We start from the raw sequence: 13,991 nt of genomic DNA on the forward strand, positions 1-13,991 counted from the left end.
GGGGCGCGGGGCGGGGCGGGGGCCTTCCTGCCCGCCCGCCGGGCCTGGAGCGAGCACGGAGACGCGGGGCCGGGGCCTGCGCCGCCGTCTCCCGCCCGCCCGCGCGCGCTCCCTCGGGGCTCCGGGAGGACAGGCCGCCTTCGAACGGCGTTCCGGCCCTCGCTGCTGGTGCACCGCAGGACATTCCGCCCTCCTTCCCGTGCGAGGGCGGCCCGCATCCCTCTCCACAACCGCCCTGCGAGGGAGGCCGGGCCGAGAGGCAGCGAGCGCGGCAGCGGGTCGCCCGAGGGCCGTGCGCGGCGATCCTGCCTCGCTGCGAAAGGATTTCGGGACAGCTCCTCGTGCAGCTCCCCTGGATCTTGCGGGCGCGATCTGTAGCTCTTGTTTCTTTTTCCGTTAGGATGGAAGAACAGTTCGCCTGAAAAGCGGCGCATGTGCAGGCGGCCTCGTTGCCCGCCAGGATGTTTCTCATGAACTCTTCCCCCTTGGTGGCTCTTCAGAGAAAATGGGAAGCCTTTGCCCCAGCAAGGAACTGTAGGTACCCTGTCTGTTTCTCAGAGTCTGAAGACGACATCTCCAGAAATACTGTGACTGCCAAAGTGCAGATGATCATCAACAATCTGCAAAGCGAGGAGGCATCTTTGGGCACCCACAGTGAATATGGCTGCCTTGTGCAGAGAAAGCAGAAGGGAGCGAAGGGCAGAGGCCACAAGGTTGGGGGCGGTGGCGGGACGCGGCAAAAGTGCATCAAGTACACCCAGCTTACCTGCCCGGCTGACTCTGATGGCATGGAAGTGGAGGAGAACTCAGAGTTTGGGCCCCTCTTGTTAAATTCTGACAGTGACGATTCTGTCGACAGAGACATAGAAGAAGCCATTCAAGAATACCTGAAAAACAAAGGCCAAAGTATCGAGCAATTACCAAGCCACACCAAGAGCTCAGGCAGAGACAGGCAGTCCCAGCAGGAGCACCCATCATCAGATGCCCTTTGCCATCGGTGTCCTGTGGACGTTAATGCAGGTGCAGCCCAGTACTTCGGAGAGGATGCCACCGGATGGGCTTCCTCCCCTTGCAGTGTGAGCAGCGACGATTCTTTTGAACAGAGCATAAAAACAGAGATAGAACAATTTTTAAATGAGAAGAAACAGCACACAAAGAAGAAGAATATAAGTGGAGGGAGCAGGCAGCTTGATCCGAAAGGGGGTCAAGAGAAGTTGGCAGTGAGGAGTCGGAAAGATGGAACTAACAACAGGATCCGACGTTCTTTAAAGCATGGGGGCAAGGCACTCTTCTTGAGACGACATCCTGAATTAGGAGGCACTGGTGCTCCTAAAGGTCTGAAGTCAAAAGCCAGTGAAGAGCCTCCAGCTTGCAAAATGGCAAACCAAGCTGACTTTAAGATACCTTTAGCTGGTTATTCCACTGCGCTGGAGCCAAACAAAGGAGGTGAGAAAGGGCAATATCTTTGGAAAGCCAGAGGAGAGCAAAGACATGAAAGCGTTGATTTAGCTGATTCAAGCAGTGATGATGGCATTGAGGAAGCTATCCAGCTTTACCAGCTGGAGAAAATCAGGAGAGCAACTGACTGCAAAACAGACTGTCTTACTTTTCGGAAGGAAGAGTTTAGGGCAGGTGGGATTGAAAATTTATCCTCAGGTCCTGCAATCCTTTCAGTTAAAAGTGCCTTGCCGGAAATCCCTAGAAAAGTTCTGAGCAGCAACAGAAAATGTGTAGGCCCAAAGCCAGCAAAATTAAATCAGATTGGTGGCATTTTTCACAACCTGGAGAGAAGCAGAAGTTACACCTCTCCAAGAAACAGTCCAGCCAAATGTGCAGACATGTTCCAGGCCTCCTGCCGAGCAGACACGGCTGCCGAGCTGATGTGTGCAGAAGCCATTCTCGACATCTCCAAGACTATCCTACCTCCCCCTGCTGGAAGTGACAACAGAACATATGCTACAAACCCTTTTTTCTGCTCCCAGGATGTACCGCCTTCCCAATATGAGAATGACAGCAATGCTGTAGACAGTGATGACAGCATCGAACAAGAAATCCAAGCCTTTTTGGCTGTCAAGGCGCAGACAGAACACTTGATAACAAACCTCAAAGGGGCGTCATTCTCTGTCCAGTTTCCTTCTTCCTCTGAACAACCAGATGAGCCCATCCGAAACCATAGGCATACATTCCAGAAGCCATTAAAAATGTCACTGGCTCACAAAAGGAAACTTAAGCGGGGAAGCAAAATACCCAGCCAGAGCCAAAACACACCACTGGCATTGCCAGAGATGTGCTACAGTTGTGCAGATAATATTTGTTCAACAGCCTCTGCATCCCTAGAGGAGGGTGGTGTGAATGGGCTGAGAAAGGGTGACGCTGCAGTGCTGGCTGCATGCCAGCAAAACACATTAGGCACTGTCAGTTCTTTGCCACCAGAGCGTTTTTGTTCCAGAAATCACCCGCAAAATACAACCCATACTGAGCAGAAGTGCGGAGCAGGTGACAAGAGCAGCTCCTTGGACAGCGATGAGGACCTGGATACAGCTATCAAAGACCTCCTGCGGTCCAAACGGAAGCTAAAGAAAAAATCCAAAGACCAAAGAATTCCATATAAGAAGAAAGTCAGATTTGGAAACACTGAAATGCACATTTTTGAGGATGAAGAGAGAGAGTATGAATCCAAAACTTCTGCCTCACTAAAAAGTTGCCTCATGAGTTCCAAAAGAACCACCTTGGAGGAGGATGCAAAGAAAGCATCTCCCAGTGTTGTCCGGAGGAAGCCAAAAAGAGCAAAGACCATACAGTTCACAGTGGAATCGAAGAAGGAATGCCAGGCTAAGCCCAGTTCTGGGCCAGAAATCCAGGAGACAGAGAATGGTCACCAGTGTCTTTGGACCCCAGCATCCCTGACCAATGACAGCAGCTCCATAGACAGTGATGACAGCATTGAACAGGAAATCCGGAGATTTTTGGCAGAAAAGGCAAAAGACTCCAGTGCCACGATGGAGCCACCGGCAGCTGATGACGTCCCCAAGACCAGTAAACCCCAAGTGGCTCTGGATCAAGCCAAGTGCACGCTGGGCAGGGGTGGTGTCTTACTGGAACCAAACAAAACGGGGAAAGAGGTGGCTCCACCAGCTGCTAAGCTGAGCAGCTCTCTGGGAGCAGGAGAGACTGGGGGAACTGCTTTGCTGTTGCACGCAGAAGGTATGTCCATCCAAGCGATGAGGAGGCCTCCAGCAAATCAAGGCCTTGTACAGACTAAAGGCCCTGGTTTCTCTGCAAAAAGGACTGTGGTAAAAAGGAAGGTGATCTGTGATCAGAGAAGCCTTCCATCTGAGAAGGATGAGGCAGGGAGCCATAACTTGCACAATTACTTGAAATCTGTGTCTCCTTTCAAAAGGAGGAGCTCCTATGGACTCAAAATTTCCAGCAAGCTGATAGGTGTCAAAAGTACTCCAAATAAGAAGAAATCTATTCTTTTAGGGAAAAAACAGAGCATAGAGTTATCACTGTTCAGGAAGCAGGGAGCTGTGCCTGTGGCAGAAACCCTTGGTGAGAGGTGTGCAGTGTCCGTGCAGACAGCAAGCCTCAGTTCTAAGACGGGGGTAAGAGAGGCAGAAGGGTTGCAGCCTCGTATGCCAGAAAGAAATGAGAAGGTGGCAGCTGCCACTTCACATGGTGCAGAAGCAGATCTAGCCCAGGTTAAACCTTTGGGAGACCGCGAGCCTTGTCACCATGTGGGATCCAGCTCTGGTCCTTCTTTGCAAGAGCACAAAGCAGATGATGCCAGTGGGATCAGAACTAGCCCAGGGCCCTCGCATGTGCAGGTCCCCATTAGAGAAGAGGGAGGGGAGCTCCCAGAGCACGGCAGCGGTGCAGTCCCCCGCAGCACCAGTCGCTTGCTGCTGAACGAGAAGTGCAGCCCGGGCAGGATAGCCAGGGAACGGTCCACGAAAGTGGTAGAGGCCGGTGCTGCGGCGTGTACGGACTCGGCCGTGGTGGAGTGCGTGTATTGTCTGGCAAGAAGCACATCCTCCAGTTCGTAATACTTTTTGCATATTGGAGTTGCCATTTTTAAAGGCAGCTCCAAAACAGCCACATCCTGAGCTCATTCTCCTGAGATAGTGATTAATCTCCATGTTGGAAGAGGTAAGAGTTTATATGAAGATGGGTGTATCTGTGTGTATTCTTTTCCCTCTCGTCTTGTGCTCATGGATCAGGCAGCCTGATCTGCTCAGCTACTCCAGGTGCAGCCACCCCCATGGAAATCTTGTGCTTACAAATGTGAATGCTTTTTTCTGGTATGGAAGGTTCATCTCTGTTTCAGGAAGAAGTAATGCTTACAAAGCATCCCACACTGTCAGTATCCCCAGAGCTCCTGAAACTAAAAAGGGAAATGTGGAAAATCCTGATGCAAAGACTCATGTGTAGGAGCGTCTCCAGTAACATGTATTTAGGTTGTTGTTTTTCTCTCTTGGTAAGAATATTTTAAATTATTTAGGAAGTGCTTAGGGAAATAACCGTTTATAGAGCATGCGTAACTGCAGAGAACTGTAGTTAATCATGTTTATTGTAATAGATGACTGAGTGGTCTTTTGTGCTTTAAGCGAGGGTGTACCTGGGCAGAAGACGATTTGACCTCCCTTTATTTGGCTTGTTGGGAGAGGCATACCAGACTAGAAGCACCATGCTGGCACTCCCAGGACTGCGCGTCCTGGGTTTGTTTAGACACTGCCTCATTCAGAGTAACCCACAATCATATGTATATGCATATGCATGTGTTTCTGTATGTGTCTATAAAGCTGTGGGTTTTCCCATGCAAAATGCCTCAAGTGCTCATAAAGAGATCCGCAAAGTAGATGGAATTGCGTGAAATGGGCCAATTTACCAACAGTGAAGCCAATGCAGGACCATCTCCTTTTCCTCTTATCTTTCTTTCTCACTTTCAGTTACTTCTCTCACTGCCTTCCCTCCAAGGAGCCACAGGCAGTGCCCTGTGCATCTCTGGGCTTCCCCAGTCATTTTAGTACACTCACAAATGAACTGGGGCCATGGAGCTCGTGTGGCATTAAGATGAGTGAGCTGCCCACCAAAGCTCTTCCGTTTACAAGGATTTGCTGCATCAGGATCTGTTACCGTGGTTCACTTGCCTCTTGCATTTACTATTTGAAAACTTGGTGTTTCTGGAGTTTTCTTCTTCTTCAGACTGACAGGGATATTAACATGCAGAGCCAACGGAGGAGAGGGATAAATTGGTTCTGGGAGCCATATTCCCCTTGCACTTCAAAGCATGATTTGGTATCCTGCTGAGTGTAGGACATGCATCTGTTTCCTTACTGACCTGGTTTGCCTATAACAGTCACCTACATTTGGGTTAACCCATGGTTTGTTACCCTACCCTGGGTTTGCCTGGTAGACAATCAAAGAAGACATTTTTTGTTTTCGCCATCCCTGGGCTGTTTGTTCTTCCTACCTATGTACAGCTCTCATACTGAAATGCAGGGCAGCTGGTATGTTCTTTTTATCAGTCCTGCCTCCCATTTCTTTATCCTGGTGAAACAAACCAAACGACTGAGGATTCGCAACCCAATAACAACTATGGCTTCTTTTCTCTGAGTGCATAGATCATGATATCTTAATGTGTCTAGTTTTGCACATTGTGACAATCTAGAATGCAATAGCCTGGGAGTTAAATAAACCATGGGTTACTGTTACGTATGAAGCAGGTCACCGTAATGTTATTTTCCTGATAGTTCCCTAGAATGTAACATATGCAAATAGAAAGCAGCCTTCATTCAAAACTGGAGCTCACCTTATAATTTTTCAAGTGGTATTTTGTTTTTAAATTCTGATTTCCAGGATTAAATTCTTCTGACTCTCCTATTCAATCTGTCCCTTCTCTGCCTAATGCTGCTAAACATTCCTTACCTTTAAATTCTTTTATCAAGTCAGCCTGAACATTCAAAAGCGAGCAGTGCCCTCAGAGAGTTTGGTATGCATTGGATCCTGTGTATTCATTTGTTTTTCTGTTGAATTGCAGTAAATTGTAGCTTGTGATTTCAACACTATCTGGTTGAAGAAGCACTTTTTAAATTAAGAATACTTTGTTTTGTATATAAGAAATGGTGTACATTCATACATTTATAAGATTTAATAAACTAGATTCTGTTCATGAACCATGGAACCAGAACTGATCTTATGCTGGGTCTCCTATGTTTCTCATGTCCCATGAGAAAGAAACACCAGTGTAGACAAAGCAAACAGCAAACCAAGTTGTATAATCATTGAATTCAGCACCTTTAATGGCACGGAAGCAAAGCAGGGCAAACGACAAGAGACTGAGGGTCTCATCCAAGGTATTGAGTCTTTCCTGGTTCCCTGATTTCCCAGGAAACGTACGTCCTTGAGCGGAAGGTGTACTGGAACCCTCATTACATGGTACCCTTTGTCAAACAGTCATTATTGCAAATACAGCTGGTTGCCCCTGTGCAATCTGCAAACCGCACACTCCAGAGCAACCTTGTGGAGATCTGCATGGGCACTTCAGTGTAACTCGGAAGCAAGGTGGTGCAAGCTGTGCACATTGCAGCCAAGAGGCCCGTAGAGTGAAGAGTGCGACAGAATCTTTCTGCTGGAGTTTTAAAGGCAGGGATTTGGTGAGTATCATTTCTTGATGTCTCCCAGGAGCTCAAGACAGCAGAAATCTCCACAGGCAATCCTGCAGGGTTGTGCTACTCACAAAAAGACGGGCCGCCACTCCTGTAACTGGGGTGGAAGTTGTAGGTGTCAAAGGAAGTGATGAAGTTGTCTGGACCAGTCACGCTACTTTTCTCCAGGAAGGTATTGATCCCATGGTTCCTGTACATGCCAAACTTCACAAGGGTGTCTGAGAAGGCGTGTGGGCTGGTGTGGAATTGGGTCTGTTTAAAGAAACAATGTTAGAGGGCTGGACCTCGGGAACCTGGAAAATAGACTTGGGCCCAATGACCTGGCCAAGCAATACTCCCCCAGGGTACACCAACTCCCAAAGGCCCTGGCGTGCATTCAGCCAGAATTACATCTGAGCCAGAGATCTCTAGCCTCACGTCCAACTAGAGCATGGGTCCTCAATCTACGGCCCATGGGCTGGATACGGCCTGCCTCAGCTTTTGGACTCGCTCTCTGAGCGAGTCCAAAAGCTCTGAGCTGGTGCAGGTGTTCTCTGAAACTGAGCAGAGCACGCTCCAAATTGTAATAGCTCAACTGTGCATGTGCTGCATCATCCCCCCCACCCCACCCCTTGCACGCATATATAGAGCGGAAATATGGAGTGGGAAACAGAAGAGGGCAGAAGAGAGACACGAAGACACTAAAAAAGGGTAAGAAAAATATAACTTTTTAAGTCCATTTTTAAGTGTGTGAGCCACGTCCCCAGGCTCTGGACCAAGCCGTGGCCGCCTCGCTGAGCCTGGGGGCAGCTGCTCAAAGCAGCTTGGCCAGAGAAGGCCGTGGCCTTCTGTGGGCAAGTCGCTGCCGTCGAGTGGCCGCCATGCTTCTTCCCCCCCGTGGCGGGAGGAGCCCACTCGGCCTGCTGCGGCCCCATCCCTCGCCTCAGAAAGCAGCCCTTACCGCCCTCCCCGCTGCCCTCTCCCGGCCGGGGGAGCCACCCCGCGCTCGCCTCTACAGCCTCCTGCTCCTGCTCCCTCGGAACCGGGGCGGCAGCAAGGACTATAGTTTCCATCATGCCCAACCAGCATGGCCAACGGAAGCTGTAGTCCAACTCATCTGGACAGTACGTTTCGGCAAGGTTGCACTTAAATATGGTAGTCATTAGCTCTGCAGCCATTGTGTATTGTGGGAATTGTTCTGGGCTGACTTGCTTCAAATACTAAGCGTGGCATTAACAGCATTCATCCTTAGTATTTTTGCTTCAGTCTTCCTAAATGCCAGTTGCAGTCATCAGCTGCATGATGCAAGATACTACATTTAGTGCCTTGGTTGTGTTGTAGCTCTGTCCCTCGAATATGGACATGCTCTTCCCCACCTCATCTTGGGCTTCTGCTGCAGCCCGAGGGAGCGGAGCAAACATTTTCAATTTTTTTAAATGTTAATTATTTTTATTTTAATTAATTTTAATGTGCAGTGTGCATAGGCATAGGTTCATATTTTTTGCCTCCCCCCAACAGCCCCTATACTCTGCCCCCCAACAGTCTAAGGGACAGTGAACTGGCCCCCTGTTTAAAAAGCTTGAGGACCCCTGAGCTAGAAGAATAAGCCCAGGCTGCAGCCGATGCGACTTCCCATGGAGCAACCCCAGATCCATCCAGTTCCCCCTCTTGCTACTGACCGGCATTTCATGCACCGTTGGTGGTTTCCCGCCATAGTCCATGTTCGTGGTCCTGAACAAGGGATTGCGCTCTTTCATTCTGCAGGGCAGAATTAAGGTTCAGTTAAGCAGGATTCCTCCACGGTAGGTGCCCCCCCCCCACTTGAGACACCAGAAGGCGCCTGGGGCTGGAGCCTCACCTGTAGCCCCGAAACCACCCTGGGTGGTTGAACCGCGTGGGCAGGTTGGGGTCCGTCCGGTAGCAGTCGCTGGTCCGCTGGATGGCGCTCGCCGCCGCCGCCGCCGCCGCCTCCTTCGGGGGGGTTCCCGCCTCCGGGGGCGGCTGTTCCTGGGACATCGCGGGGCAGCGCGCCGCGGGGAAGGCCGCTCGGCCCGACCCCGACGGCGGAAACGGAGCCAGGGGTTGCCAAGCGACGGCCAGACGCGGCAGCCCTTAAAGAGGCCGCAGCTCCGGTCGGCCGTCTGGGGATGATGGGACTGGTAGTCCAAGAGCGCCTAGGAGGCTGCCGGCTGCCGCTCCCCGGTGTACGGGCTTTGGCCTGCCATCGCCACCCCGGCACCCTCCAGATGCTTCGGACTCCATTTCCCAACAGCCCGAGACAGCACGGCCAGCCTGGAACCTCTTGGAGGGCGCCAGGCGGGGAAGCGCCGCGCTGCTCGGATCTGGTCGCGCCGGCTCCCCGCCGTCATCCAGGCACGGACTGCAGGCTCTTTGGGGCGGAGGGCTCTGCCCGCTCTCGTACTTATTCTTCCTGCGCGCTTTGATCTGGTTCGATGGCCTGCCTGCCTGCCAAGGCGCACGCTTAAGGATCGCGGCCACGAAGCGGTATGCGAGCGACCCCTCCAACCATCAAGGCGCGGGGTGTGTCCTGCCCCCAAATCCTCCCGTGGGGTCGATCGATTCAAACGGCCCGTGCGCCTGTCGAGCTGCCCGCCCCGGCACTTAGCTCGTGCCGCCGGGACCGCGGAAGCGCGGCATGGGAGCTGTAATCCTACACGTCTAGCTGGGCGACGTTGCAGGGAGTCACAACGGGAGTTGCAGGCCCCCGGCTTGGACAAGGCTGCTTGCCGCCTTCCAGCCTCCTCGCGAGTCTATCCGCTGCACCGGCGCTCGGGCGACAGCAGGGGGGGCTCGCCCGCGCCTCCGGGTGCCGTCCTGCCCGCTCCGCCCCGGATGAGCAGAGGACGGCATGGCGGCGCCCCGGGTCCTACGGGCAGGTGAGCAGCGGGCCGGGGCAGGGCGCCTGCATCCGAGGGATCGTCCCTGCCCGCCCGCGGATACTTTCCTTTTCGCATCGCGGCGCGCACAAGCGCCGGATCGGGCCTTGTCCTGGGCGCTCTGCACACGTTTTAAGAAAGGAAGGCGCTTCTCACGCGAAAAAGGCGTGCTGCGCGTGCTCCCATTGAAAGGAAGGCGTGCTGGGAGGGCTCTTAAAAGCGGGGGGCCAGATGCGGTAGGGTGCTGCAGAGGTGTGGTCGCCATCTCTGTCCCCTGCCCTCTAATAGCGTTGCATAGGATCGGGGTCTCCTTGGTGCCTCCAAAGAGCCTGCTTAAGCCCAAGCAATCTGGCATTGCAAAAGGAGGGAAAGTTGTGTCCCCCTCCCCTCATTGTGGGGGCTTTCCAGATGCGTAAGGCTACAATTCCCAGCATCCCCAGCCAGGAGGGCCGGTGGAGCGCACTCTCCTCCTCCCAACAGCCCTGTGAGATAGATGAGAGTCAGTGACCAGACCCAGAGTCACCCAGGCTGAGGGGAGCCTAAACCCAGGTCTCCCAAATCCCGCTCCAGAAGCAAGGCCTTTTCCAAAATACCTGACCTTCAAAAGCTCATGTTTTCCTTTCCTTTTCTTCCACCTCACACTTGCTTCTCGCAGCAGCCACTGTCGGGGGCCACAGCTTTGCAGCTCTGGCGAGGCCGTCTACCAGCATCCTGTGGCTTCATAGAACACTTTCCATCCCAGCTGCTACACCCCAGGAGGACTCCCATGGTGAGCATCACAGAGGTGGGGAGGGGCAGGCCTGCGTCCGGCACGGGTTCCCAAGCTTCTCCTGGCTCGTGCCTTGAATGCAGCTTGAACAAATGCAAGTTTGTAGGAGCCCATCACTGGGGATTTAAATGGGGGGCTCTGATTTTCTGGGAGGAGTGCCCACAAAGACAGCTGCAGTGCTGAATCGGGTCCAGTTTCAGGGCAAATTCTCAAGGCTTTCAGCTGCTCCCAGGCAGTCAATTCCCAACTGATCACCTCCAGCAGGCATCAGCAAAAGGATACTTGAAGAGCCCCTGAAACATGTGGATTTCTTCAACGTGCGAGAACTCTTCTCTCTGCGGGATCTCTTTGATGCCCGAGTCCATCTCGGGCACAAGAAAGGCTGTCGGCACAGGTCAGTTGCTCTGCAAGGATCCCAACATTTGGGGTAACAAGCGAAACTTGAAAACATCACCTGCAGCTTGTTGGCTAGAGAAACGGGACTATGCATAGACTTAAATATGTTTATAGTTTAACATAAAAAGAAAAAATGTGGGGGCTGACCCAGTAGGTCTGATGTTTTTGATGACTGATGCTTCTTAGTTTCTTTTTGTTAGGTATATTAAGAATAAAACTTACACAAAAAAAGGAAAACATCACCGGCAGCAGAAGCAAGGGCTGGTGCAAATATTAAACCCTTGACTGCAAGCAAATGCATTTCAGTTACTAAAAAGCCACAGGATCGCCCAGGGCTGAGCTAACTTTCACAGGCTGGGTGCTTCCGCAGGAGATGCCTCCAGCGTGTTCCCAGCAACGCAGGATACAGCCATGCCTGTTAGACAGAGTCCCAGGGGTGTGACTGGCTGGGAACACTGGGAGCTGCGGGAGTGTTTCTGTCTCAACATGCGCAGGATCGCACCCTTAACTCTCTTGGTTGCGGGACACATGCAAAGGCATCCCAAGATGAGGAGCAGGTTCATCTGGAGGAAATATGGAGATATTACGCAAGTGGGAGGAGCCTGATCTTGGTGTCTCCACAGGTTTATGGAGCCGTACATCTTCGGCTGCCGCCTTGACCAAGACATCATTGACCTCAACCAGACCGTGACCCACCTCCAAGCAGCGCTCAACTTCATCGCTCACATCGCCTACCGCAAAGGCATCATCCTCTTCATCAGCCGCAACCGCCAGTTCTCCTATCAGGTGGAAACCACCGCCAGGGAGTGTGGCGAGTATGCCCACACGCGCTACTGGCAGGGGGGCTTGCTGACCAATGCCTTCATCCAGTATGGGTTGGGGGTCCGACTGCCGGACCTCATTATCTTCACTCACACCCTCAACACGATCTTCGAGTCCCACACAGCCATCCGGGACGCAGCCAAGATGAACATCCCGACCGTGGGCGTGGTGGACACCAACTGCAACCCGTCCCTCGTCACCTACCCGATCCCGGGGAACGACGACAGCCCGCCAGCCATGGCGCTGTACCTCCGGCTCTTCAGGATGACCATCTTGCGAGCCAAAGACAAGAGGAGGCAAATGGAGGTGCTGCATGGACTGGGCGGCACAGCGGGTTAAACGGCCCCGCTTGAAATCCCGCCCCGTGTCCTTCAGAGGCTCCGCAGCACAAGCTCACATGGGTCCGTGTTGCGCGTCATGCAAGTCAAATTTGCTGATCAGTACGTGAGATGAGCCCTTCCCCAAACCAGTGCCCCCTGCACTTGTTGGACTACAATCCCAGCATTCTCTCAGTAACCGAGTCACTTGGAGGGCACCAGCCAAGGGCAAAGCTGCTGTATTCCATGAAAACCTTGACTCTACGTTCTGATGCCTCTGGAAAGGCTAGAGCTTAGCCAGGGGTATGACAAGGGCACAGGCCAGGTCCTCAGGCCCCTCATGGGTGCACCAATGGAAGTCTCATTTTTTCTCATTCTAATTGCCATGTAGGGGGCAGTTTTCAAGGGGAAATGCAACTGGTGAAGGAAGTGTCTACATCTCCCCTCCCCAAAGGTTGCAACACCCCCACAGAGCAATGGAGTTTCCATTGATACCAATGAAGAGATTGGGAACAAAAAGAATTGTCAGTTCCTGTAATGCCCCTAGATTTATCCCAAGCGAGGAAGGCCCAGAAAAATTGTGTCAGGACTTGTGCATGCAAACTGGACCTCACGCTGGAGTACAAGGTTTCCATCCTCTTTATGACTGCATGTCCCTTTTGCTCTGCTGGTCTTGACCTGTGTGGTGATGGTTGAATTCTGGAGGAGATGCCGCCGGGCCAGGACACCTGTCAGCCCAGGCAGCAGAGCTGATGGGTCAGGGATTGCTGGAGTTGTAGCTAAAACACCCAGAAGGTGAATGCATGCGTCAAAGCTGTACGTTCCTGGCACATCCTCTCTTGATCAGTGCGGAGCTGGCACAAACCTTGAAAAAGTGAATTACAGAATGTGTTGTCTGGAGCAGCCTTTTGCCCGCATTCGTGATACACTCTAGATAGCCCACACCTGGCTGGGAGACACAAGGTGTTGTAGTCAACACACAGTAAAGGGTTATGCCAACTGACTTCTGCAAATTTGTGACAGTTCTGTTACCTGTCCCCAAGCTTTGTAGGGGACATGAAAACCAGTTCTGTTACCTGGTTTTTGCTTTCTGAAGGGCCAATAAAAAGCAATTGGTTTACAGAGGCCTGCATTTATTGAACTAGCAATTATGGGAGTCAGTCCTACAGTCAAAAACAGCCCTATAATTCTGAGCATTCTGCAGCCAGCATATGGTTTTGTTTTGATTGCAAGCACTTTGAAGAATTTGTGGTGTAAAAGCCGAAAATAAATCGGGAGGCCTGCCAATGAGGTTCTAGCATCTTCATGTACCTCTGAGGCTTTCGGCCTCCAGCCTGATGCCCTCCCCAGAGTTCCCAGAGAATTGTGAGGGTCAGACTCCAACCCTCCATTTGGAAGGCCCCAGGTTGGGGAAGGCTGCTCCAATCAAGGCAGAGGAGATATTTGGGGCGCCCTCCCCGGCCCAAAAGTGCCTCTGCACATTGTGGGGAGCAAAAGGGGTGAGAATTTCGTGGTCCTGTGCCAGGCATTCTGCTTGTGTGCCAAGGCCATGCTGCAGGCTCGTCCAGGCTAAAACTGGATTGGGGGCTTCTTGGGGGCCCCAGGAAGCCCCCTTCAGCATTGCTCCAGAGCAGGGGGTCACCTGCCTGCTCTAGGAGGCAAAAGACTCCTACGAAACTTGCCGGTAAAGCGGCCTACAAGAGAGCCTGGGTGCGGCTCGTGGGAGGTGGACACGCTTTCTGCCCCACGGAACTGCCCTGCTGCTGCCCCTCCGGAGGAGGGCAAGGAGACGCCTCTGAGCCGAGGCCATGGCCCCCGCAGGCCATCCCCAGAGCAGCCGGGGCAGGGCTGGGAAGCGCCCAGAATGGTCCCAAGCGGCTCCCCGGGGAAGCCTTCCCAGAGCCCGGGTGGCATCGCTCCGCCCTTGCGGGGCTTCCTCGGGCAGCAAGGCATCTGCAGGAGGCCCCTCCGCAGAAAAGGCTTGGGCTGCAACTCCCATCATCCCCGGCCGGCACGGCCGATGTCGAGAAATAGGAAGGAGCTGCAGAGCAAAGCATCTTAACAACCACCTCCCTCCTCTTCCCGTCCTGCATGGAGATGAGGGGCGTTGCAGCCCAGTAGGTGGGAAGGCGGCTCTGACCAA

At 52.8% G+C, this 13,991-nt stretch overlaps 3 protein-coding genes across 5 annotated transcripts; 2 read left to right on the top strand and 1 right to left on the bottom strand.

Annotated features, from left to right (window-relative positions):
- Positions 1–382: 382 nt before the first annotated feature.
- PPP1R26 (protein phosphatase 1 regulatory subunit 26) lies at positions 383–6,176 on the top strand. The gene has a single exon (XM_044453152.1). The coding sequence runs from the start codon at positions 462–464 to the stop codon at positions 4,044–4,046; it is 3,585 nt and encodes a 1,194-aa protein (XP_044309087.1). The 5' UTR covers positions 383–461; the 3' UTR covers positions 4,047–6,176.
- Positions 6,177–6,276: 100 nt separating this feature from the next.
- CUNH9orf116 (chromosome unknown C9orf116 homolog) lies at positions 6,277–9,376 on the bottom strand. Its single transcript, XM_044453131.1, has 3 exons — positions 8,506–9,376; positions 8,327–8,405; positions 6,277–6,920 (listed from the first exon to the last, which is right to left on the bottom strand). The coding sequence occupies exons 1-3, from the start codon at positions 8,661–8,663 to the stop codon at positions 6,732–6,734; spliced, it is 426 nt and encodes a 141-aa protein (XP_044309066.1). The 5' UTR covers positions 8,664–9,376; the 3' UTR covers positions 6,277–6,731.
- A 112-nt stretch (positions 9,377–9,488) lies between these two features.
- Positions 9,489–12,970, top strand: MRPS2 (mitochondrial ribosomal protein S2). 3 transcript variants are annotated; one of them, XM_044453195.1, is made up of 4 exons: positions 9,489–9,544; positions 10,200–10,313; positions 10,575–10,707; positions 11,333–12,970. In XM_044453195.1, the coding sequence occupies exons 1-4, from the start codon at positions 9,517–9,519 to the stop codon at positions 11,868–11,870; spliced, it is 813 nt and encodes a 270-aa protein (XP_044309130.1). In that variant the 5' UTR covers positions 9,489–9,516; the 3' UTR covers positions 11,871–12,970. The 3 variants fall into 3 exon arrangements, with proteins under 3 accessions (XP_044309130.1, XP_044309132.1, XP_044309131.1); XM_044453197.1 differs by having other exon boundaries at positions 10,578–10,707; XM_044453196.1 differs by having other exon boundaries at positions 9,506–9,544; positions 10,203–10,313.
- The last annotated feature ends 1,021 nt before the right edge of the window (positions 12,971–13,991 follow it).

Source organism: Varanus komodoensis, unplaced genomic scaffold, assembly GCF_004798865.1.
Source record: "Varanus komodoensis strain SLA01 unplaced genomic scaffold, ASM479886v1 scaffold77, whole genome shotgun sequence".
NCBI classification, from domain to species: domain Eukaryota; kingdom Metazoa; phylum Chordata; class Lepidosauria; order Squamata; family Varanidae; genus Varanus; species Varanus komodoensis.

Excerpts from the sequence above, each read along its gene's own strand:
- PPP1R26 (XM_044453152.1), top strand. The coding sequence starts at position 462 with ATGTTTCTCATGAACTCTTCCCCCTTGGTGGCTCTTCAGAGAAAATGG.
- CUNH9orf116 (XM_044453131.1), bottom strand. The coding sequence starts at position 8,663 with ATGTCCCAGGAACAGCCGCCCCCGGAGGCGGGAACCCCCCCGAAGGAG. Across the intron at positions 8,406-8,505 it reads GGGTGGTTTCGGGGCTACAG|AATGAAAGAGCGCAATCCCT; the intron begins GTGAGGCTCCAG and ends TCTGCCCTGCAG. Across the intron at positions 6,921-8,326 it reads CAACGGTGCATGAAATGCCG|ACCCAATTCCACACCAGCCC; the intron begins GTCAGTAGCAAG and ends TTCTTTAAACAG.
- MRPS2 (XM_044453195.1), top strand. The coding sequence starts at position 9,517 with ATGGCGGCGCCCCGGGTCCTACGGGCAG. Across the intron at positions 9,545-10,199 it reads GCCCCGGGTCCTACGGGCAG|CAGCCACTGTCGGGGGCCAC; the intron begins GTGAGCAGCGGG and ends TGCTTCTCGCAG. Across the intron at positions 10,708-11,332 it reads AAGAAAGGCTGTCGGCACAG|GTTTATGGAGCCGTACATCT; the intron begins GTCAGTTGCTCT and ends GTGTCTCCACAG.